The sequence below is a fragment of the Perca flavescens genome, chromosome 18 (assembly GCF_004354835.1).
Source record: "Perca flavescens isolate YP-PL-M2 chromosome 18, PFLA_1.0, whole genome shotgun sequence".
Lineage (NCBI taxonomy): Eukaryota > Metazoa > Chordata > Actinopteri > Perciformes > Percidae > Perca > Perca flavescens.
The window spans coordinates 17,511,173-17,535,621 of record NC_041348.1 but is presented as its reverse complement, the minus strand read 5'-3'; the positions used below and the strand labels follow the sequence as shown (position 1 = coordinate 17,535,621).

Below are 24,449 nucleotides of genomic sequence, written 5' to 3'. Positions count from 1 at the left end.
TTTGGCCCAGTGCCTTTTGCTTAGAAGGAAATAACACAGGATATGCGTCAGCTATGAGAGAAGAATTGTAATCTGTCACAAGTTAAACAATCACATTTTGTGCTGACCAGGGAACAGTTAAATATATAAAACATCTTAAATTGTGTTGCTTGAAAGTAAAAACATTTTTTTTCAGTAGTATGTATTTGTATCTTCAGATTCAAGCACATGCAGATCCGTGTCAATGCAGAGTCTGCAGCTTTTTACAGGTGAGGCACAAACATGATTTGTATACCAGGGTAAGCCTGTACATATTCATGAAATGGAAACAGATTTTCCAGAAAGTTTAGACAATCATAATTGTATAACTTACATAGAAACTGTACTTTGTGTACTTTTCTGTGATTTAAAAAAAACTGTATCTGGCACTATCTGAATCGTTCACACACACCAAATCACAGCGATCACACAGTTAAAGCAGGTTTGAAAAATATGCTGCTGTGTGTGTTTTTAGAGCCGGTAAAGTGGAGCACATGAGGACTGACCGCAGACTGCAGGCTCTGTTACAAACTCAGAAGAGTCTAATAAACAAAGAACTCTGGCTTTACAGTAAGAACATCCTACACACCCTCACTCACTGACTCATACCTTTCATTGATTGCTTTGATTAAACTTGTTAACCTCTGACCTCTCCTCTCTCAGTCGGGGTAAACACCTTTGACTACGTTGGAGGTTTCCTTAGCTACATTATAATTGCCATTCCCATCTTTACTGGTATCTATGATGGTCTCACTCCTGGTGAGCTCAGTGCACTCATCAGTAAGGTAAGCATGTATTCTATTCCTCTCCCTACTTCTCAGAATGTGTAGTTCTTAAAGCAACACTAAATAACTTTTCCTTTCTTCAGTCCCCCTACAGGTTGGAAGCGGAATTGTCCATTACATTACATTGTCCAGTTCATTCAAACTACAGATCCGCTACCCAATCTGGCAAACTTGCATAATGTAATGTAATGGACAATTCCGCTTCTAACCTGTAGGGTGCCTGAAGCGGGAAAAGTTATTTAGTGTTGCTTTAAAGCAGGACTTTAACGTTTTTTAAGCCAAGGACCCCTTAACTGAAAGAGAGACGGATCAGGGACCCCCTACTACATATATTGTATAAAATGAAGTTGCATATTAATCTGGTCCTACAATAACTTTTAGGGCAGCATAGAATACTAAGCTATTCAAATAGCCTAATAATTGTTGGCATGATTTTATGAATCATGTTTTAATGTTAAACACAAATGTGAAACAGTCAATCCTTTGGGATGAACTGTATCTATGGATGGCTACCTTCGTGACTACATTAACTATTGGCCAGTAAGCCTATCATCAGTGGGGATTTATAGTTGCTAATAATATGTTGGAATCATGTTAAGACTTTTTAATTTTTGAAAAAACTTTCAAAAATTAACAATAATTTGGAGGCCCCCCTGGAGTGACTCGGAGGGACCCCCTGTTGAAGATGCCTGCTTTAAAGGAACACACCGACTTATTGGGACTTTAGCTTATTCACAGTAACCCCCAGAGTTAGCTAGTCGTAACTCTGTCTGACGCCCCCACCGCTAGCCTAGCTTAGCACAGATCCTGGAGGTAACCGGCTCCATCTAACCTATTGCTCCCAATAAGTGACAAAATAACGCCAACATTTTCCTATTTACATGTTGTGATTTATATAGTCACAGCGTGTACAAATAACAAGGTCACATGAGACACAGCCATCTTCTAACCGTATACATACTGGGAACTAATTCTCAGAAAGGCGAACCACTGCTACTTCTGCTACTTGGGTGGAGTGATTTGCTTGCAGCACCTGAGAAGCGCCGTGGTGAGGAGCAGAGAGTGTGTATGGACTTATCTAACTCTGGGGGATACGGTGAATAAGCTAAAGTCCCAATAAGTCGGCGTGTTTCTTTTTAAGAAAGGCATCTTTCTTCACGCACGTACAAAAATATGAACCTTTAAAAATGTAGCCAGAGAGGGGAAAAAAAACAATCAATGTGTCATCAAGTGTGAATGTTGCTCACATAGTTTAGTTGAGACATGGTAGAGGGTGTGAAAGGTTTGCCATTACAGAATACATGTAGCTGGCTGAATGTGAATGTTTGGCTAATTTAACCACTAGGTGGCAGCAAAAGCTTTCTCCTGATAAAACATTCATTCTGAGCTTGAATGCCGGTTGTAAGAAGTATTGCTGTAGCTTCAGAGCTGTCTCAACCACATGTAGCACATTTTAGTATTATCAGCCAGTATTTAATTCTTTAAAAGATGTCTCTTTTCAGTCCTGTCGGTCAATGTGCCTCGTTGTTCCTGCCTTTTGTTCTGTGTTCAAACACTGTTATTTTAATAATCTTGTCTCTTATTTAGTCTTTGTTTCTCCCTCTCCTTGTTCATATTCAGAACGCCTTTGTGTGCATCTACTTGATAAATGGCTTCACGCAGCTAATAGACCTGTCAACCACTCTGTCAGATGTGGCTGGATACACCCACAGGTATCACACTGCATACTTACATTCGCTTCCTGGAAGACAGATGATGACAGCAGTGTTTGATGCCATCCACCTTTCTATCGTGTGTGTGTGTGTGTGTGTGTGTGTGTGTGTGTGTGTGTGTGTGTGTGTGTGTGTGTGTGTGTGTGTGTGTGTGTGTGTGTGTGTGTGTGTGTGTGTGTGTGTGTGTGTGTGTGTGTGTGTGTGTGTGTGTGTGTGTGTGTGTGTGTGTGTGTGTGTGTGTGTGTGTGTGTGTGTGTGTGTGTGTGTGTGTGTGTGTGTGTGTGTGTGTGTGGTCAGGATTGGGGAGCTGAGGGAGGTGATGGATGACATCCTACGTGAGCAGTGTGACTATGACCCAGCATCAGGGGAAAGCTACGACTTTGACAGGTTTGTTTGAGCACTTTTACATGAATCTACATAAATCTGTTGCAATAAAGCACAGATGTAAGTATGTTAAGAGACATATTGCTAAAATTAGATCAGATTTAAAAAAACAAACAAGACAAATACAGAGCAAAAGAAGATGACAAATATGACGTGCTCGTGCTGTGCTTGTTTCTCCACACAGTGACTTCAACGTCCATGCAGGCCCTGTGGACACTGCCTTCATCCTGGACCATCTTTCATACAAATCTCCTTACTCAGATGAGCTGCTGGTGGAGGATTTGAGTCTGAAAATCAGCCAGGGAACACATCTACTGGTGGTGGGGAACACCGGAACCGGCAAGACGTCACTACTGAGGGTCCTCAACCGACTCTGGGAGGCACACAGCGGTGAGAGAGCAATGAGACTGTTATAGCAGGAAGGGCTTAATGAAATGGTGTGGTGGCTCTTGAGTGCTGACCAGTTATGGTTGGAATAATAACCCCTGACTGGAATTGTTGTATGGATTTAGAAATATGATTTGAGGAAGAATGTCCTTAATTATTTTCAAGAGCTGGACAGAAGATGCATACCAATAATAAAAAGTGACAAATTTACAAATTATTATTATAGTTTTGTTACTTGAAGCTTATGAGAAGAAATTGTTTATACATATTCTATAGTTAAAAAGTATTTGGAGACCCTCAGTGTTGTGGGCACTTTACACTTTATATTATATCTACTATAGCATATTTTTACTTTGATTCAAGTACACATTATGTGGTCATGCTCTCTTCCCTGTTTTGATTAGTTAAATACAAATTTGTATCACGGCCTATACCTTAAAACAATAAACGACGCAGGAATATGTTTGAAAATAGCCCCTGGACACAGTGGCGTGAGATTTGTATTGAGGCATATTATAGAGCATAGGGATACGAAACTGTCTTTCTACAGATCCTGGATCTGTGTTTATGGCAAGATAGGAGGAGAGAAATCTATATGTGATCTAGTTTGTTTTCTGTACAGCTTAGGAGAAGGGCAGAGGGTAGCACTGCTTTTGTTTAGTTATTCATACTGTATTTGTTTTTTGTTTTTTTTACAATAGAAATATTAGATATCGGCCCACATTAGTAGCTTCTTGACACTGTCTGTCTCTGTCCATTTTTGTATTTCTTTTCCTCAGGTTTTGTCCAGATGACCACATGTTTCGGGCCCAGAGGAACCCTCTTTCTGCCACAGAAACCTTACCTGACTGATGGCACACTGCGTGAACAGGTCGCTCTCTCTTCTGTCTTTTTTCTTCAAGGGTTGTTTCTCTATAGAGCCTCTAACTTGTGAAAATGATAAATATATGTGTATAGATGCAATGGTTGTTGCAAGTTTACCAACAGAATGAACTGGAACGCTCTTCTCCAACAGGTGATCTACCCACTGAAGGATATTTACCCTGCATCAGGTATCAGATGTCAGACTAAACTCTATATTAAACTGTTTAGCAGTGCAGCACTCAAAGACTATAGATGTTAAGTCATTTAATCACAGTTGGTTGTTGTAGCAAAAAAAACTAATTGAATATTAAATGAAAGCACATAAGTAAACATGTTTAATACACTAAAAGCCAATGTTTCCTGACAGCAATATGTTGTTTGATTAAAGCAGGTCATTAATAATACATCAGTACAATAATACCATTAATACAGTAGATCAGTGTAAGATGGTGATTGTGTGTAGGTGCAACATGTATATTTATATCCATCTTAACTCTGCTCTTGATTTTCCCTTGTAACTTTGTGTTGATGCTGCTGCCTGCATTGACTGAAGTAATTGGTCATCTGTGTTAGTGATATTCATGTGAGTGTGCTTTCTTCAGGGTCAGTGGACGATGACCGAATTATTCAATTCTTGGAACTAGCAGGAGTGGTGAGTTTGTCCTATTTTAAACTAAAATTTTAATTAAATTTTGCTTGTTTATTCTACCAGTTCATTTTTGAACATACACTCATCCCGAATCAAACTTTTATCTGTGCTCCAGTCCAGTCTCCTAAAGCGGACAGGTGGGCTGGATGAGAAGGTGGATTGGAGCTGGTGAGAGAAAATACAAGAGGAAAAACCAACAACACGTGTCGAAACTTCTTAAAATGTGCCACAAAATGATGCAGACTCTGAACTCGTTTTTTCTTTGCAGGTATGATGTTCTGTCTCCAGGTGAAATGCAGCGTCTCTCCTTTGCACGACTCTTCTACCTGCAGCCCAAATATGCAGGTATGTTCTGGATTTCTGTAATGTATTCATGAAAGCATGTAAGAAATCAAAACTTTTAGTGAGTCTGACACAGCTTCAGAGGAGCTAGCCTCGCCCACTGTCTTTGATGCAACACTAAATTTAGCTTTTTAGATGTAAAAAATGTGCATGTTTTCATCCTGTCCTCTGCGTTAAGAGGTGACCGTGACTGGAGCTTTCTCAAACAACATTTCTTTGTTGCAGTGTTGGATGAGGCCACCAGTGCTCTGACGGAGGAGGCAGAAGCACAGCTGTACAGAACCTGTAAACAGCTCGGCATGACTTTAATCAGTCTGGGACACCGCAGCAGCCTGGAGAAGGTAGACTTGAACACACATGTATCCTGACCGCTATATACCCAATCCTGCTAAATGCTAGGAAAATTAATAATCAACACATCCAACATCTGTCCACAAAGTTAAGCTGGTGCTTTTTTGTCAGTCCACAATTATTTGGTTTCAATACGTCAATTTTCTTACATTTTAGCACATGCCTCCTCTTGCTTTGTTCTTAAATGTTTTTAAATCTAGGATATTAACTCTGGCTTTTTGTTTCTCACAGTACCATGACGTCCAGTTGAAACTGTGTGGAGGAGGCCTGTGGGAGTTGACCAAGTTAAAAGGTGGAAGTGGGAGTCTCAGAGAAGAAGCCACATGACTGGAGAGTCATCTCTTTGAAATCCTGGACATGCATGGCACATCAGTGTGGGAGACAAGGATAGAAAACACTTCTGAATTCCTCAGTTAGTAACACTCAAGTGCTCCTTCAACACGTACTTTAAAACCCAGAACAACTGTACTCATCCAGTTTGTATGTATTCATGGACATTGAGGCAGAGCTCAACTAAAATGTTCTGGACCCAAATACTTTGCCAAAGGAATGGTTTGGCTGGCTCTGTAACTGTAAATTCAACTATCATGACAACAAATCAGGAGGGAAAAAAAGACACTTTAGATTCAGTAAGTCTTAAGGGCCTTTACATTTGTTTATTGTATTGTGTTTACAATCATTACATTGGGAATATTGGTTCCAATTTTGTAATAAACGCAATGTTCTCAGCTCTTTGTAACGCCTATTAAGAGCAGAGTACATCTGTGGTTCATGCATAGTTAGTAAAGAGTTGTTTACCTGATCTCATAAAAATGTCATATGTACAATAAAAACAAAGAATATTTGTAATATTTGGAGTGCAAGCATCACTTTCATATTCCTTTTTTCAGATGACAATGTTTTCAGAAAACACACGATCACAGTTGTTTACTACAGAGCTCACGGTGGCCTTGGATGATCTCTTCAACTGCTGCAGGATCATCCAGCGTGCTGAGGTCACCCAACCCGTCCAAGTCTCGCTCCACCACTTTCCGCAGCACCCGGCGCATTATCTTACCTGAGCGGGTCTTCGGCAGCCGATGGACGAACTGTGAGAATGACATAATGTGACTAAGTAAACTTTTGTCTAAAATATCTCTTTGCAATTTAAAGTCAGTGAGACAGAATTACCTGGATGAAGTCTGGACAGGCGTACTTGGCGATCTTTTTCGATACCATGTTGTTTAGCTTCCGAGACAGTTCCTCCTCTTGAACCTTCACACCCTTTTTTAGCACCACGAAGGCATACACACCTGAGGACACCGAGAGAAGTCTTTACTATGATCGGCATTCTAAGTGGGAAATTTTTTTTGACTCTTAACACTGGAAAAAGGTAAAGTGCTAACCTTGTCCTTTGATGTTATGTGGGTATCCTATGATAGCAGACTCAGCCACTGCAGAGTATTGATTCTGTTATGGAAATCACATTCAGAATCATCTGAAATATGTAACTGCTAAAAACCATAAATGTCTCTTAAACATTGGAGAAAGTACCTAAATTGGCAATACTTTAACCCCGCTCAAAGATGTCCACTTTTGTTCTGTTTTTATATAGAGTCACCAAAAAGTCAAAATTGCCACTTGTGCAACAGGTAGACAGGACACATGTAGAACTACTGTAAGTTTGAGCAAAAGTCTGAGATGAATGCTTTCATAGCATGCTAATAAGCTAAAGTTAGTATGATCTTCTAGACAAACGTTAGTAGGTTACCATTATACAAATGTTTATGAATGGAATGTTCAAAGACTTTAAAGTAACTTGTTAATCATGGATTGACCTTACCACCACATCCTCTATCTCTGCCGTCCCAATCCTGTGACCGGATACGTTAATGACATCATCAAGGCGCCCAGTGATCTGGTAATACCCCTCCTTAGAGCGATAGGCGCCATCGCCAGTAAAGAAGTAACCTATTGGCACAAAGACAGAGAGTGAGATGTTTTGTTTTCGCCAAAAAAAAAAAAACAACTAGAGACTGGGCAGTAGCAGTAGCTCAGTCCATAGGGAGTTGGGTTGGGAACTGGAGGGTTGCCGGTTCAAGTCCCAGTACAGACCAAAGTACAGAGTGTGGATTGGTAGCTGGAGGGATGCCAGTTCACCTCCTGGGCTGCCTCTTGAGCAAGGCACCATACCCCCCAACCACTCAGGTCTAGAACTGGCAGCCCACTCACTCGGACATCTGTGTGTGTGTAGTGATTTCAAAAACAGAGTGTAAATCTTACAATTTTCCCCACTGGGGATCAATAAACAGTTAAAATTAGAGACCCATCGTACTGTACCAGGATAAGGCTGACAGTAGGTCTCAATAAATCTCTGGTGGTTGTTATGAATGGATCGGGCCATACCAGGCCAAGGCTGAGCTATACACAGAGCTCCAGATGTGTCGTTGGAAGTCAGCACTTTTCCCTGAAAAAACAAAACAAAACAACTGATAAATGTAAACGCAAGAAACAAGAACAAAATGACGGAGTAATAAGTCATATTAGACTCTGACATTGTGCATGTCATTTCCAGCATTAAAGTGACTATATGTAACTTTTTGATGTTTCTGAAGCTCTGTAATTTACAATGGTTTAAATTACCTGTAACAGCAAACGAGACTAACCGTGAAAAGAACGCTATTTTTATATAGTTTTTAGTAAGGCCTCTGCCTGGTCCGATTTTCCCCCGCGAAGTAGACGTTGCTACAGTAACACATTCTGGTGGGTCACAGATTTCTTTTGCAGCTGAGCCAGGTAAAAGGAAGCAGGAGATTTCTTTATATACTGTAGGCCTAATTGTATTTTAATGTTATTTTAGAAGTTATCTGTTGTAGTTATGGCTAATACTGGGGCAGGACCATCACAGAAAATGAGGAAATTAAATGGAGAACAACTAAAAGCTAAAAGTGAAAGACAACGGGCGATAATGTGAGTCAACTTCGGTCGGCTTTTAACAGATAATTAGAGGATTGCAAATGATTCAAAACCCAGCCAAAATTGGTCCTCAGGTATGTAATGTGTCTATTTAATTCCTAAAATAACTTTACAATACGCAATGTGGTTGTACGTCAGTAACCTACATTAAATTACGTCCCCTTTCCATTTAGCGCAGACGTTTTTATTCCTTTTAGTCCGTGTTTGCGTTGGCCTATTTTCTTTTCCCTTGTGCCCCTGTAACGTTACTTGTGTAAAGCGGGTTTCATATTATATCATATATATTAATCTAAGTTACTACTGGTTGCTACAACAAACTCTTAATGCTTTGGCTTGTGACACAGTGACAGTGATACCCGGTTTAGCTCACGATAAATCCAAAGTAGGCTACTGTATGCAACACTTAAAATGCAAGGATGCATCTGTAACATATTCTCTTATTGTAAATGAATGATTTTCTGTCTGAGCAAAACATTCATTGTGACTATATGACCTCTCCATAACGCTGACTCGGTAATAAAGTGGGCAATACAGCACCGTAAAGAAAGACCTTTACGACAGCAGGTGTGGTAAAAACACTACCGCTTTTGTATAAAGTGGCCGCTAGAATCAACACAAACTAAAAGTTGCATATAGCCACTTGAAATGATCAGTGAGACCGGTGATTAATCTAACAAGTACAAGACAAACAAAATTTACAGAATATTGCTCAAAAAGATTGCAGAAAACAAGCTAATTAGAGTGCCACATTAATTAAATCCTGTGAAAATTAAAGCTCTTAAAATGCAGTTGTTTTTTTTTTACTGGAGAGGAAGAGAGATGAGCTCAAAGACACCACTCCAACTGTCTGCACAATCTGTGGATTTCAAAAGCAACTGCAAAAGCCACAAAGTAGTACAACAGATTTTAATGGAGAGTTTGGCACGCACAGTGGGTGTGAAGGGTGGGAGCAGGGTGGGTATCAAAAGTGACACAGCTGGTGACTATTTTATAATCCTAATCTGACCCTCCCTCTGGGCTGTTCCCAGCCCCCACCACACACACACACACACACACACACACACAATACCTTAGTGTCCATGAGCACGGGCTTAATGCCAAAGAAAGGTCTCATAGCCATTCCTGGGACAATCTCTGCGTCTGGTTCTGATGGCCTTGGGGTGATGCAGATGCCACCTGTCTCTGAGAACACAGAGCCAACAAGGCAGATTATAAATCTGCTGTTATTCTATTTACTGTCAACAAATAATGTAAAAAGACCAAAACTGGTCAATTTATCTAACTTTTCAATTTAAAATAAATAAATAAAAACAAAACACTTCTGACTTCCCTACTCTGTCTGTGGCCTTGAGCCTATTGGTTCCTCCTGAAGATGGACATCTTAAATTCAATTAAATGTCAGAAGAATTGGTATATCAGGAATACGGATTCAGAGTGACCTGAGCGGACATACAAAACTGCAAATCACTATTTTTTAAAAGCAATGAAGATGCGTCTAAGCAAAGACGAAAAAGTAAAATGAAAGGGACAGGAGAAAAATATAAATGACAGAGCCAACTAACAGTTTGTAAATCTAGCATAAGCCCTTCTCATTGCTACAGCTGTAGATTACATACATACTAACTAAATTAAATTAGGTTTGCATGGACCTCAGGGACCCTGGTAATCCGCTTGTTGGTGTTGGTGGCAACAGTGCCGGAAACAGCAGAGGGCAACGGTTATAAAGTAGGACACAACAGATGATCCCACAATAGCATTAGCAACTGGAATCTTGTTCGAATCAACCGTTTACTGCCATACTATACTAGGACTGACTTTATGGCAAACTATACTAGGATAGTTTGACTATGACATTTTTTCAGATTTTGCAACATGCTATACTATGACTTATTTTTCTCTTTTTTCGCCATTATACTATGACTTTTTTCGACATACAATACTATGACTTTTTTTCGACATACTATACTATGACTTTTGTGATATTTTTCGACCTACTATATTGACTTTTTTCCACATACTATACTATGACTTTTTTTCCACTTTTTCGACATACAATACTGACTTTTTCCACTTTTTTCAACATATTATACTATGACTTTGACTTTTTTTCGACATGCTATACTATGACTTTTTGTGATTTTTTTCCGACATACTATACTATGACTTTTTGACATACTATGACATTTTTTCAAATTTTGCAACATGCTATACTAGGACTTCTTTTTCTCTTTTTTCAACATACAATACTATGACTTTTTTTCGACATACTATACTTTGACTTTTTGACATACTATGACATTTTTTTCAAATTTTGCAACATGCTATATACTTATATATATATATATACATACTATATTTTTCTCTTTTTTCGACATATACTATGACTTTTTTCGACATACAATACTATGACTTTTTGTGATTTTTTTCCGACATACTATACTATGACTTTTTGACATACTATGACATTTTTTCAAATTTTGCAACATACTATACTAGGACTTCTTTTTCTCTTTTTTCAACATACAATATTATGACTTTTTTTTGACATACTATACTATGACTTTTTGACATACTATGACATTTTTTTCAAATTTTGCAACATGCTATATACTTATATATATATACATACTATATTTTTCTCTTTTTTCGACATATACTATGACTTTTTTCGACATACAATACTATGACTTTTTGTGATTTTTTTCCGACATACTATACTATGACTTTTTGACATACTATGACATTTTTTCAAATTTTGCAACATACTATACTAGGACTTCTTTTTCTCTTTTTTCAACATACAATATTATGACTTTTTTTCGACATACTATACTATGACTTTTTGACATACTATGACATTTTTTTTCAAATTTTGCAACATGATATATACTTATATATATATATACTATATTTTTTCGACATATACTATGACTTTTTTCGACATACAATACTATGACTTTTTTTCCGCATGCTATGACTTTATGACTTTTTCAACATACTATACTATGACTTTTTGTGATTTTTTTCAACATACTATACTATGACTTTTTTTTGACATACTATAATGACTTTTTTAACATACTATGACTTTTTTGACATACTATACTGACTTTTTTAACATACTATAATATGACTTTTTATGACATTTTTCAACATGCTATACTATGACTTTTTTTTGACATACTATAATGACTTTTTTAACATACTATGACTTTTTTGACATACTATACTGACTTTTTTAACATACTATAATATGACTTTTTATGACATTTTTCAACATGCTATACTATGACTTTTCGACTTCCTACACTGCCTTTTTACGACATACTATGTTTTTCAACATACTATTAAACAATTTTTTTTAAACTTTTCAACATACTACACTATGACATTTTTTGACATACTGTGACTTTTTTCCACTTTTGACATACTATACTATTACTTTTTGTTTTTAGACAGACATACTATGAATTTTTTCGACATTATTCAACATACTATACTATGACTTTTTTCGACATACTATACTGATTTTTTTCAACATACTATATACATACTATGACTTTGTGATTTTTTTCAACATACTATACTGTGACTTTTTTCGACTAATATGACTTTTTTCGACATACTATACTATGACTTTTTGTGATATTTTTCGACCTACTATATTGACTTTATTGAATATGACTTTTTCTACTTTTTTGACATACAATACTGACTTTTTTCCACTTTTTCAACATACTATGCTATGACTTTATGACTTTTTTTCAACATGTTATACTATGACTTTTTCGACATACTATACTATGACTTTTTTGACATACAATACTATGACTTTTTTTCAAATTTTGCAACATGCTATACTATGACTTCTTTTTTTCTTTTTTTGACATACTATGACTTTTTGTGATTTTTTTCCACATACTATACTATGACTTTTTTTCTACTTTTTCGACGTACAATACTGACTTTTTTTCAACATATTATACTATGACTGACTTTTTTTCAACATACTATACTATGACTTTTTGTGATTTTTTTATTCGACATACTATGACTTTTTTCGACATACTATACTGACTTTTTTCGACATACTATACAGTACAGGCCAAATGTTTGGACACACCTTCTCATTCAATGCATTTTCTTTATTTTCATGACTATTTACATTGTAGATTCTCATGAAGCTCATTGAGAGAACACCAAGGGTTTGCAGCGCTATGAAAAAAGCAAAGGGTGGCTACTTTGAGGAATCTAAAATATAAGACAGGTTTTCAGTTATTTCACACTTTTTTATTAAGTACATAATTCCACATGAGTTCATTCATAGTTTTGATGCCTTCAGTGAGAATCTACAATGTAAATAGTCATGAAAATAAAGGAAACGCATTGAATGAGGTGTGTCCAAACTTTTGGCCTGTACTGTACATACTGTACTATGACTTTTTGTGATTTTTTTCAACATACTATACTGTGACTTTTTTCGACTAATATATGACTTTTTTTGACATACTATACTATGACTTTTTGGGATTTATTTTTCCACATACTATACTATAACTTTTTTCAACATACTATACTATGACTTTATGACTTTTTTTCGACATGCTATACTATGACTTTTTGGGTTTTTTCCGACATACTATACTATGATTTTTTCGACATACTATACTATGACTTTTTCGACGTACTATACTATGACTTTTTTCGACATACTATGACATTTTTTCAAATTTTGCAACATGCTATACTAGGACTTCTTTTTCTCTTTTTTCGACATACAATACTATGACTTTTTTTTCTCTTTTTTCGACATACTATACTATGACATTTTTTCAAATTTTGCAACATGCTATACTATGACTTTTTCTCTTTTTTCGACATATTATACTAGGATTTTTTCTCTTTTTTCGACATATTATACTATGACTTTTTTCGACATACAATACTATGACTTTTTGTGATTTCTTTCAACATACTATACTGACTTTTCTTTCCCCACTTTTTCGACATACTATACTATGAATATTTTTGACATACTATGACTTTTTTCCACATACTATACTATGACTTTTTTCTACTTTTTCAACATACTATACTATGAATATTTTTGACATACTATGACTTTTTTTCCACATACTATACTATGACTTTTTGACATACAATATTACTTTTTCGACATACAATACTAACTTTTTTCCACTTTTTTCAACATATTAAACTATGACTTTTTTTCGACATACTATACTATGACTTTTTGTGATTTTTTCCGACATACTATACTATGAATTTTTTCAACATACTATACTATGAGGTTTTATGACTTTTTCAACATACTATACTATGACTTTTTTTCCACTTTTTTCGACATGCTATACTATGGCTTTTTTTCTCTTTTTTCGACATACTATACTAACTTTTTTCCACTTTTTTCAACATATTAAACTATGACTTTTTTTCGACATACTATACTATGACTGTTTGTGATTTTTTCCGACATACTATACTATGAATTTTTTCAACATACTATACTATGAGGTTTTATGACTTTTTCAACATACTATACTATGACTTTTTTTTCCACTTTTTTCGACATGCTATACTATGGCTTTTTTTTTCTTTTTTCGACATACTATACTATGAATTTTTTTAAATTTTTTCGACATGCTATACTATGGCTTTTTTTCAACATACTATACTATGAATTTTTTCAACGTACTATACCCAGACTTTTTTTGAAATACTATGACTTTTGACGTCTTTTATGACACTATACAATGATTTTTTTTTTTAATCATCAATCAATAATATTTGTCACATATACAATTCCAGTGAAATGTTATCTCCTCAGCTTTTTCAACTTGTGCATGATTCATTATGAAGCAGAATGTGGCTGTCAGATCGGCACACAGAAAAAGAGTCTCCCAAACGAATGGCAACGCCACTCAAGGATCCAGCCAAGTCTCAGCGAAAGGACCCCATAGCTCCAAAAATCCTGCTGGAAACCAACAGAGGCCATCCAGCTCACCGTTCGATGCCTGCACACTGGCCACAGAATGCCAGAGTCGGAAGAAGACTGGAAATTTGTTTTCCCGATCCTGATGAGGAACTCATAGCCACATGCCATTACCGTCCAACATCAACCACATAAAGCACAACTAATATTTAGAAGAAAGACAATTCTACATATGTTTTGCAGACATGTTTGGCAACATCCAGAAGGTGCTCTGGGGATGCATTTTATTCAAAAGTTTACAATTTATGTATACTTTGTCATATGAATTGTCTATACTATTGTTCCATTATGTTGACTATACTGTACACTGGCCATTAAAGTTTTTTTTTTTTGGAGTTTCTCCCTTATCTGTAGTGATTCTGAAAAAAAATATAGCTTAGTAAAGTATGTCAAAAAAGACAAAACAATCACTAAAGTATGTCGTAAAAAATCATAAAAAGGTATGTCGAAAAAAGTATAGTATGTCGTGACAAGTCATAAAAAAAAAATCATATTATAGCATGTCGAAAAAAAGTCAAAAAAATATGGTATGTCAAAAAAAGTCATAGTATGTTGAAGAAATGTCAGTATGGTCAGTCGGAAAAGAGTAAAAAAAAATGTCATAGTATAGTATGTCGTAAAAAGTCACGAAAAAGTCATAGTATAGTATGTCGAAAAAAGATTTAAAGAAGTCATAGTACAGAAAAGTCACAGTATAGTAGGTCATAAAAAGTCATAGTATAGTATGTGTAACAGGTCATAAAAAAGTCATAGTATGGTATGTCGAAAAAAAGTAATTTAAAAGTCATAGTATATGTCAAACACGTTATAGTATTAGTATGTCGAAAAGAGTCATCATTTAGTATGTCGTAACAAATCATAAAAAAAAAATCATAGTATAGTATGTCGAAAAGTCATTAAAAAGTTACAGCATACTGTAGTGTGTAAAAAAACTCTGTCATAGTATGTCGAAAAAATTCATAGTATAGATGTCAAAAAAGTCAGTATAGTATGTCAAAAAGTCATAGTACAGTACATTGGAAACAATTCATTGTGTAATATGTCGAAAAAAGTCATATTATAGTATGTCGAAAAATACTGTTGAAAAAAGTCAGTACTATGTCGAAAAAAAGTCAGTATAGCATGTGGAAAAAAAGTATGTCAAAAAAACGAAAAAGTCATAGTATAGTATGTTGAAAAAGTAATAAAAAAATAGTATAGTATGACAAAAAAGGTCAGTGTATTATGTCGAAAGAAAAGTAATAAAAAAGTCATAGTATAGTATGTCGAAAAAAGTCAGTGTAGTATGTTGAAACGTCACAGAAAAGTCATAGTACAGTAGTTCAAACACAGTCATAAAAAAATCTAAGTATATTAAGTCGTAAAAAATCATAGAATAGCATGTCGATAAACGTTATAAACGTTATATGGTGTGTCAAAAAAAAGTCATAGTATAGTATGTCGGAAAAGGTCAGTGAATGTCGAAAGAAGTCAAAAAACTCATAGTATGTCATACAAAAGTCGTAGGATAGTAGGCCATAACAATGTCATTAATAATATATTATAGTATAGTAGGTCATAAAAAAATTCATAAAAAGTCAAAACATCTTGTAAAACTTCATAGATATAAGATAGTCAGGTATGTCATAAAAGCCATAGTATAGTAGGTCATACACATTTCATAAAAAAAGTTATACTATGTCATAAAAATTTCATAAAAAGACATAGTATATCATAAAGATTTAATAAATAATTTATAAAAGTAACATTTCTTTTTCTTTTTCACGACATCCTGTGTCCTCTTTCCTCTCTAGTCCTGATGATGCAACATGCGGATCAAAATCTAATTTTCTCTATAAACAGGCTACTCGCTCCCAGATCAACCAAATGGCATTCATGAATAATGCCACTTAGTCTTAATTGGAAACACTGGTCCAGGAAAATAACATCATATAATCCTTTTTACTGAAGTAGGGTATTTGGGTCATATCTGTGTCTGTAATACTCAAGCTCATGATGCTCTGATGTTTAATTATCATCCATTAATTATAGATTTCTGCCATTTGTATGGTAATTAATGTATCTTAACTCCATTTGGTCATTACTTAATCTAATTTGGAGGGACAGAGGATGAAACACAGTGTCAGTCTGGTCCGGTGTTCATCCGCAAAATTAATTTTATTAGCAAAATCAGCTGATTACAAACATGTCATTATATCCCATCATAAGCTACTTTAGTATTTGTTTTTTGGAGTGACATCAGAGGTTATCTATAGATGAAGGACACGTTTGTTGTGTCACACCCAGTGCAATTACTGTAATTATACTGTCACTGTAAAGTATTAGTCAGTAAGGTATACAGTATATAGTTTCTATACATTTTGCAAACATTTTTATTTTCTATTTCTCCATGTTCAATTTGGAGACCAAATTTACATTTGTCATGGGTTTCGTAGGTCAGGGTACAAACTGTACTATAGAGACTCATCTGATAGTAGGAAGTACATAGAGTGATCTGAGTCTCTCCAGATGATCACCATAATCCATTTTGTGATGTGGCTCTTTGGCAGCTACGGTCATAACATTGGCTCTATGCGGTCACAATGTAACCAAACTTCAACTGCGTTATGTGAGCATTTTCAAAAACAAAAGCAGCGATGAAATTATTGCCAGCTGCATTTATGTACATGGTGTTAATGTTGACTTTTATTATAATTCAAAAAATGTTTTTGTGATTAACAATTTATTAATGTATTTTTTAAACAGCACACAGAACATACAATTTACAACATTAACTTTAAATAAAACCAGTCTGGACCCAGCTTCTTATGTGCTTATCCATCCCTCTTATTGACCCATCTCCCAAAACAATTAATCTTGGGCGGAATGAAACCTGGGTCCCTGCAATCCGATATAGGTTATCATGTATCCCGGTCCAAATTTCCTGGACCTTATCACAGGACCATCGGATATGAAGAAATTGGCTGTCCTCGGTTTTACATTTCCAACAATTTGGTGTGTCTTTCAGACCAAACAATTCTAAACAATCTGGAGGGAGTCCATAGAAGCAATGCATAATCTTGAACTGAATGAGGAGCACCCTAACATCACATGACATACGTTTTATTTTTCTACAGATTCGCTCCCACTCTTCATCATCCAGTGTAATACTCAGATCCCTCTCCCATGTCTTTTTGAGGGCTGACCAGGCTCAATCCCCCAGGTTCTGCATAAGCATAGAATAATATCCAGAAGCCTCATGACCTTTTCCATATTTCAACAACACCTTATCTAAACATTCTGTTGCCTTCGGGGTTGAAGAACTGGATCCAAAAATCCCCACTAACAGATGGCGAGGTTTTAAATATCTAAAAAATTGAGACCTACGTATTCCAAATTGCTGTACCACATCCTCAATGGATTTCTATATGCCACTGAGATACAGATCCCCCAGTATGACAATTTCCTTTTCCAACCAATCCCTCCAAAAAAAAAAAAAAAAAAAAAAAAAGAGATCTTGATACTTAATTAAATATTTAGATAAGGATCCAGTTCAAACAGCTGTACACTGTCCAGAGCTCACCCCTCGCCCCACTAGTCCACCATTAGGTCATGTGACACTCCATTTTAATTCAATATTAAGAAAAAAAAGGTTGAAGTTCAGATTTAGTTTGAGCCTCTGCTCCCGAAATCCGATGTTCTACTCTAAGAGAGAAACATCTGTTTTGATTCAGGAGCCGTGTGTGTGTGTGTGTGTGTGTGTGTGTGTGTCCAAAGTCGGCATGTTCTGTACATGTACACACCCACGTACTGTAATATTGTGCATGTGTGCACACACGACCACAGTTGTGTTATGTAACACTGTTATTGTTAGAGAGACAGAGCAGACTGCTTTCCCCTTTAAGACTGACTGACCGGCCGTTATAGTGCCTGCAGACGTGGCTGTCTTCAAGGAAGAGTTTGTGAACTTAACTACTCTTACAAGCAATGAAATGTACTAACAGCATGAGACAAAACCAAGATCAATTTAAGCACAATAAATTTAATTTATAATCTATCTAATTTGATAGATTTAAATTGACTCGCAATATTCTGGTTAAAGGGATTTTTACTTGACAAATGAGCCAACTGATAGGACCATGGTAAACCATAAGGCAGAGAGAGTGGTTTGATTGTGACAGTGTTGACAGTGTTGACAAGCAATAGCTTATAAATCCCACACTTCAGTGTACAGTAGTCCCAGTTACCTGTTTGCCACCAGGTGTCCACCACAGGGCAGCGTCCGTCCCCAACCACTCTGTGGTACCACTCCCACGCTTCAGTGTTGATGGGCTCACCCACTGCACGCAGACAAGGACAATAAATTTTTATATATATATATATATATATAGCAACAACAACACAATGCGCTTAAAAAATATATTGTAGTATCTGGACTTCTAACGGACTTTTCGTATGAACTTTAGCCTACATTCGCTGGACACTTCTCTGGAAACATCTGGAAAGCGTTATCAGTGGATCACTAGAATTAGGGATGCCCTTGTTGGCTTGGTTCCAAAAGGATGATGGCCATTGGTCAAAGTATTGTTTCCTCCCCCATCTATGTTACACACATTATAGAATATATACCATGTTCAAACAAAGAAAGCCAGAGTGACTTTTGAGAATCTGGGAAGCTGTCACTCTCCGAGCTCTGCAGGGCTTGTAAATTGATGCTGAATTCCTTTGATGTAAATAAACCTTTATAATCAAGAAAAAGTGTCAGCGGATTCCTGTCCACACAGCAACGCACCATCGCTACCAAATACACTACAATATATAACAAGATGCCTGTGTTTGTACGGAGGAGGAATTACATTCTTTATGTTACGCTTTGTGCTTTAACCCATATGTTTCATGATTCAACCGAACAGGTGGGTCGGGGTGGGGTTGTGTGCGTGTGCATGTGTATGATCTCCTGGCATGCTGGGCTTTGCTATGGCATGTTTACATACCAGCCAGGCTTGACTTTCCAATATATTTTCAGTATGTAACATGCGTGTGTGTATGCTTATGGGAACGGAATCTGTATAGTGACTCTACAGTACACAACACAAACAATGTGAACCATCAGCATGAATCTTAACATATGTGTTTGTACACATACTGTATTTGATGTGGACAAGTGTCATCTGGTTTACATGACAGGTTGACTTGGATAAATGAACTTGATGCATGCTAACTCATTGTTATGAGAAAAGTCACTACAAAGTCAGACTACAGCTGTGATAGTGAGTGTGAAGTAATTACATCCCGGCGTTACATCTGTCAACCATCACTGCTCAAAAACAATACAATGCACTGTGATGGATGCTGCACTTAGTGTAAATACCTATCTGACATCAGCTTTTGTTTCATTTTTTTTATTTTAAAATAATATTCTTAGCACATGCATAGAAACATCCATTTTTCTTTTCCTCCCTCCTTTTATTTTTTTACAATCTAGGTCCTATCTGTGGCCATAATTACAATTATTGTAACATTTTGCTGATCAATATCCATAATATATATATATATATATATATATATATATATAAAAAATCTCTAAATCTCTTAACATTACCGGAAAATGTAAATAAAATGGAGAGATGCCATCACTTCACAAATGAGAACCAGGTAAAAACAAAATGTTCCTTTTATGGTGAGCTGTTGTCATAATAGTGTTTCTAAGTAAAATGTTTGGCCTACCAGAGCCCAGAGTTTTGAGTGTTGAGCGGTCGTATTTGTGTACCCACTGGTCTCCGTACTTGAGCAGCAGGCGGATCGCTGTGGGAGCCCCATAAAACTGGTTTATCTTAAGTCTCTGAACCATCTCCCAGTACCTTCCTGTGAACAACAAAACATGTCAAAGTTAGCATGGGCCAAATAGATATTCTACAATGTGTTAAAAAGATACTGAAAATATGAATCAGGAATTAGGGTAAAGCAGTGAGAAATAAAGACTTTAACTACAAAGTGTGTGTTAATCCTTATTAGTGTTCTTGTTTCTCATTGAAAATAACTTTGTGTGTGTGCTGACACGCATGATGACTGCGCATACAGAAGTCCTAATTTTAGTGTGGAATGCATGGCCAAGTTCAACTGTAAACAGTTATTCATAGACAAAGGACAGGAATACTTACTGTAGAGGACTTCTGCCAACATACTTTACACAGACCCATAACATTATATATTAACATAATCATAGAAATGTCATCATAATGACACAATTAGAACAGATAAATAAATATCTCCTTAGGTGAACATGTGACAGATTGGAAGGTTAACTGTGCAAATGGAGGTATGTTAAATTTTTGTCATGTAAGAGTTTTCTTGGACAACCAGTCTGATACATTCATACGTTTGCCGATGTTCACTCGTACCTGGGTCGGGGTAAATGGGAGTGCTTTCAAACAGGACAGTGGTTCCCCCGTTGGCCAGAGGCCCGTAGACACTGTAAGTGTGTCCTGTTATCCAACCAATATCTGCCACACAGCCGAACACATCTCCATCAGAGTAGTTGAAGACATACTGGTGATGAGAGGGAAACATTGATGGGATGATTGGATAAAAACATAAACCATCTACAGAATAATAATCTTAAGAACATTTGCTGAAAATAATGGTTCACAGATTGAGAGACACTATTGTTTTGCCTATTATACTGCTAAATACCCGTTTAAATATATCGCTCAAACTCACTACTTTACATAAATATTTAATGCTAAAACTAGACTACACTATGCTTTAATGAGACGGAGATTTCCTCATTGGATTATGGATCACATTTTGTCTGTCCCAAGGTGTAAATGAGTAGCTACAGACTTCATGATAAGAAATCGCTCTACACAATGCAGGCGCAGGTCGTGGTTGATGTTTACTTTGTGTGTGAGTGCAGCATACAGCAGGTATCCAGCCTGAGTGTGCACAAGTCCTTTGGGCTTCCCTGTGCTGCCTGATGTATAAAGCAGGAACAAGACGTCCTCACTGTCCATGGCAGCAGGCTCACACACCAAATCCTCCTTCAGCATCTCCTGCATGACATGACGACTTTAAAGGACCTTTTCTTAAAAGTCAGACTCAGTAAGCACAGCAGAGTAATAGTATATAGAGTATGGTATATTAAGAGTAATACATTTTGTATGATGTTAGAAGAGAACATTTATAAAGGCATGTAAGGATTAAGACTAGTGCTGAAACAATTAGCTAGCAGAAAGTCCATTTAGCAGCTCTTCTGGAGCTTTCAATCGTATCACAGGATCTTGCTCAGCAGATGGAGATTGCCTAAATGTCATGAAAATGTACGTGTTAAAATGTCCATTTTTCTTCTGCTGAGGAAGATATTGTGATAGGACTGAAGAAAGCTGAAAGAACAGCTACTAATGGAGCTGATGGTGAGACTGTTCTGTCAACTGATGTTTCCAACACCTAGAATGAACTTTCAATTTCAAAGATCAGCTGATTCAGATCAGTTAGTAGACTCAAAATGAACCAACAATTTTGATTAATCATTTTTAAAGTCAACATTTTTTAAATCTTATTTTTATTCACGGACAGTGCAGTCTTCTGCTGTTGGCATTCATATCTTAATCAAGTTCTGATTGACATTCTGCTCTCTCACCTCCTCCATGACGATGTCCCTGGCTGTCATGGCAACCGGATTATCTGTTCTCATGGCAACGAGCACCTGCTGTACTGTCGGGCAGCTCTGAACTGCCGTATCCACCGCCTTTTTCAGCTCGGTGACCTTACCCCCTCTGACGCCCTGGTTCACCGTGATGACGGTGCTGGACTGGGCTGAAAATGTGGTGTATGCAGTGGTGGAATAAGTATACAGATCATCTACTTAAGTAAAAGCACTAATACCACTCTCTCTCTGTTACAAGTAAAAGTCCTGCATTGAAAATGTTACTTGAGTATGTAAGTATCTTCAGGAAAATTTACTCAAAGTATTAAAAGTAAAAGTACTCAATACAGAAAATGCCTCACATTTTAGAAAATGTAAACAATTAAAATAGTTCTGTCAATCAAGTGTTTAATTGGCTAATAATTTCACCTGTACTCGTGGGCCATTACATTGTTGGGTAGTTTAATTTATAATAAAACATTGTATTTTACTTCCTACTTTTTAATTCAATTTCTAACTTAAAAATCAAATATTGTAATACTGTAGCTGAGGAAATACTAACATTAAAATAACTAATTTACTAACTTAACCTTATTGTATTGGATGCTATCATCAAACCACCTGTAGTATCTGGACTTCTAACGGACTTTTTATAAACTTTGTCTTAAGTTTTTGGTAACAAAGAAACTTATATGAACTTTAGCCTACATTCGCTGGACACTTCTCTGGAAACATCTGGAAAGCGTTATCAGTGGATCACTAGAATTAGGGATGCCCTTGTTGGCTTGGTTCCAAAAGGATGATGGCCATTGGTCAAAGTATTGTTTCCTCCCCCATCTATGTTACACACATTATAGAACATATACCATGTTCAAACAAAGAAAGCCAGAGGACTCTTCAGAGAATTGGGAAAACAGGTCCTCTCCAGGCTCTTTAGAGCTTGTAAATTGATGCTGAATTCCTTTGATGTAAATAAACCTTTATACTCAAGAAAACAGTGTCGGCGGATTCCTCACCACAGAACATTACAGCATCGCTACCAAATACACTACACACCAAACACAAAATGTCTTAAACATGTTGGGCTCTTTAGCTGCTAAATGCTACATTATGTTCACACCATGGTTCACACCAGCTAACTTGCTTGAATGTTTGGTGCTGATATTTATTTACGGGCTTTAAAAACCAAAACATGAGCTGGTCACACGGTCTCACCGTCTCTGATTCGCTCTGCGAGCGAATCGGCACTGAACCCCGCAAACACCACGTTGTGTGCTGCACCGATACGGGCACAGGCCAACATGGACGCCACAGCCAGAGGGGATGGAGGCATGTAGATGGTGACACAGTCCCCTTTCCTCACGCCGCGCCGCCTTAGCAGGTTGCCCAGGCGACATGTCATCTCCAGTAACTGCCTGTAAAGAGACAGGTTACCAATGAAGCCACGTGAAGGGAGGAGGATAATCACACACACATTACATAGCCTACACTATATGATCCAACCTGCTGACCTGTAGGTGATCTTGACCTCTGACCCCGGTTCATCTCTCTCCCAGATCAGGGCCACCCGCTCAGGACAGGCGTGCACGTGGCGGTCCAGACAGTTCACTACATGCGAACATAAAAGAAACCGGATACATATAGAAAGAAATAAGAGATTTTTACATTATCTGACTGCCACGTTAGCGTGGTGCGTTCAATATATTCTTTGGATGCTGATATAATGATGCCTTCGCAGTCTCTTTAGGCCTACGTGTTTTATTTAGAAGTGTTCCTCAAAAAGGAGCATGGGAAAGTGCGACTTGACAGCATCGATTAGTTTATTCTAACGACAAAATCTACGTAGGCATATGTCTATAAATCAAATTACTGGTCATACTCTAATGAAACGTAAAGACAATCTTACCGGACACATTCAGCTTTCCTCCTTCAAACCACTTGATTTCCCCCCGGCTCAGGTCACAGTCCCGGGCCGTGTGGAAAGGACTGATCCAGCTCAGTCTCTGACGCGCCGCAGCGGCCCAGAAGCTGCCGCTGTTGGAGACGGAAAACTCCTGCAGCGCTGAGTGGCCGCTGACGCCTTCAATGCCCGCAGCCTCGGGCATCAACGCTGCTACGTTACACCTCCATCGACCCCAAACATGGAAATAAGATTTGAAGACACGACGACTGAAAGAAACGACGTACTTTGAAGCGCATCCGCAAGACAGCCACATAATGACAGTATAGCCTATTCTGTGCTATCCGAAATTATGTTTGCAAAGCATTAGCTAGAGCTTTTTTTTTACGCACGTTTGCAAGTTATTTTGCTCAAGTTGAAAACTTGGAAACTCCGGAGAGGAAGGGCTAGAGGAGTGATGCGTTA

General features: G+C 37.0%; 2 protein-coding genes across 5 annotated transcripts in view; one reads left to right on the top strand and one right to left on the bottom strand.

The window, feature by feature from the left end:
• The window catches only part of abcd4 (ATP-binding cassette, sub-family D (ALD), member 4), a 10,650-nt gene extending 4,307 nt beyond the window's left edge, over positions 1-6,343 (top strand). For all 3 annotated transcript variants that reach the window (XM_028605807.1, XM_028605808.1, XM_028605809.1), the window contains 13 exons: positions 198-248; positions 494-588; positions 682-803; positions 2,424-2,515; positions 2,813-2,902; positions 3,084-3,289; positions 4,066-4,157; positions 4,302-4,338; positions 4,753-4,802; positions 4,915-4,967; positions 5,068-5,144; positions 5,367-5,482; positions 5,724-6,343. In XM_028605807.1, the coding sequence (XP_028461608.1) occupies positions 198-248; positions 494-588; positions 682-803; positions 2,424-2,515; positions 2,813-2,902; positions 3,084-3,289; positions 4,066-4,157; positions 4,302-4,338; positions 4,753-4,802; positions 4,915-4,967; positions 5,068-5,144; positions 5,367-5,482; positions 5,724-5,819 (1,177 nt within the window). In that variant the 3' untranslated portion in view covers positions 5,820-6,343. The remainder of the gene's footprint in view (positions 1-197; positions 249-493; positions 589-681; positions 804-2,423; positions 2,516-2,812; positions 2,903-3,083; positions 3,290-4,065; positions 4,158-4,301; positions 4,339-4,752; positions 4,803-4,914; positions 4,968-5,067; positions 5,145-5,366; positions 5,483-5,723) is intronic.
• LOC114573549 (acetyl-coenzyme A synthetase 2-like, mitochondrial) lies at positions 6,123-24,449 on the bottom strand. 2 transcript variants are annotated; one of them, XM_028605805.1, is made up of 14 exons: positions 23,991-24,449; positions 23,596-23,692; positions 23,300-23,499; positions 22,079-22,254; positions 21,339-21,491; positions 20,841-20,988; positions 20,167-20,304; positions 18,687-18,779; positions 9,517-9,629; positions 7,812-7,938; positions 7,315-7,442; positions 6,878-6,941; positions 6,663-6,784; positions 6,123-6,580 (listed from the first exon to the last, which is right to left on the bottom strand). In XM_028605805.1, exons 1-14 carry the CDS (start codon positions 24,298-24,300, stop codon positions 6,410-6,412), a joined length of 2,040 nt encoding a protein of 679 aa, XP_028461606.1. In that variant the 5' UTR covers positions 24,301-24,449; the 3' UTR covers positions 6,123-6,409. The 2 variants fall into 2 exon arrangements, with proteins under 2 accessions (XP_028461606.1, XP_028461607.1); XM_028605806.1 differs by having other exon boundaries at positions 6,123-6,559.

Excerpts from the sequence above, each read along its gene's own strand:
- LOC114573549 (XM_028605805.1), bottom strand. The coding sequence starts at position 24,300 with ATGTGGCTGTCTTGCGGATGCGCTTCAAAGTACGTCGTTTCTTTCAGT. Across the intron at positions 6,942-7,314 it reads CAGAGATAGAGGATGTGGTG|AATCAATACTCTGCAGTGGC; the intron begins GTAAGGTCAATC and ends TTTCCATAACAG. Across the intron at positions 6,581-6,662 it reads CCTGTCCAGACTTCATCCAG|TTCGTCCATCGGCTGCCGAA; the intron begins GTAATTCTGTCT and ends TCATTCTCACAG.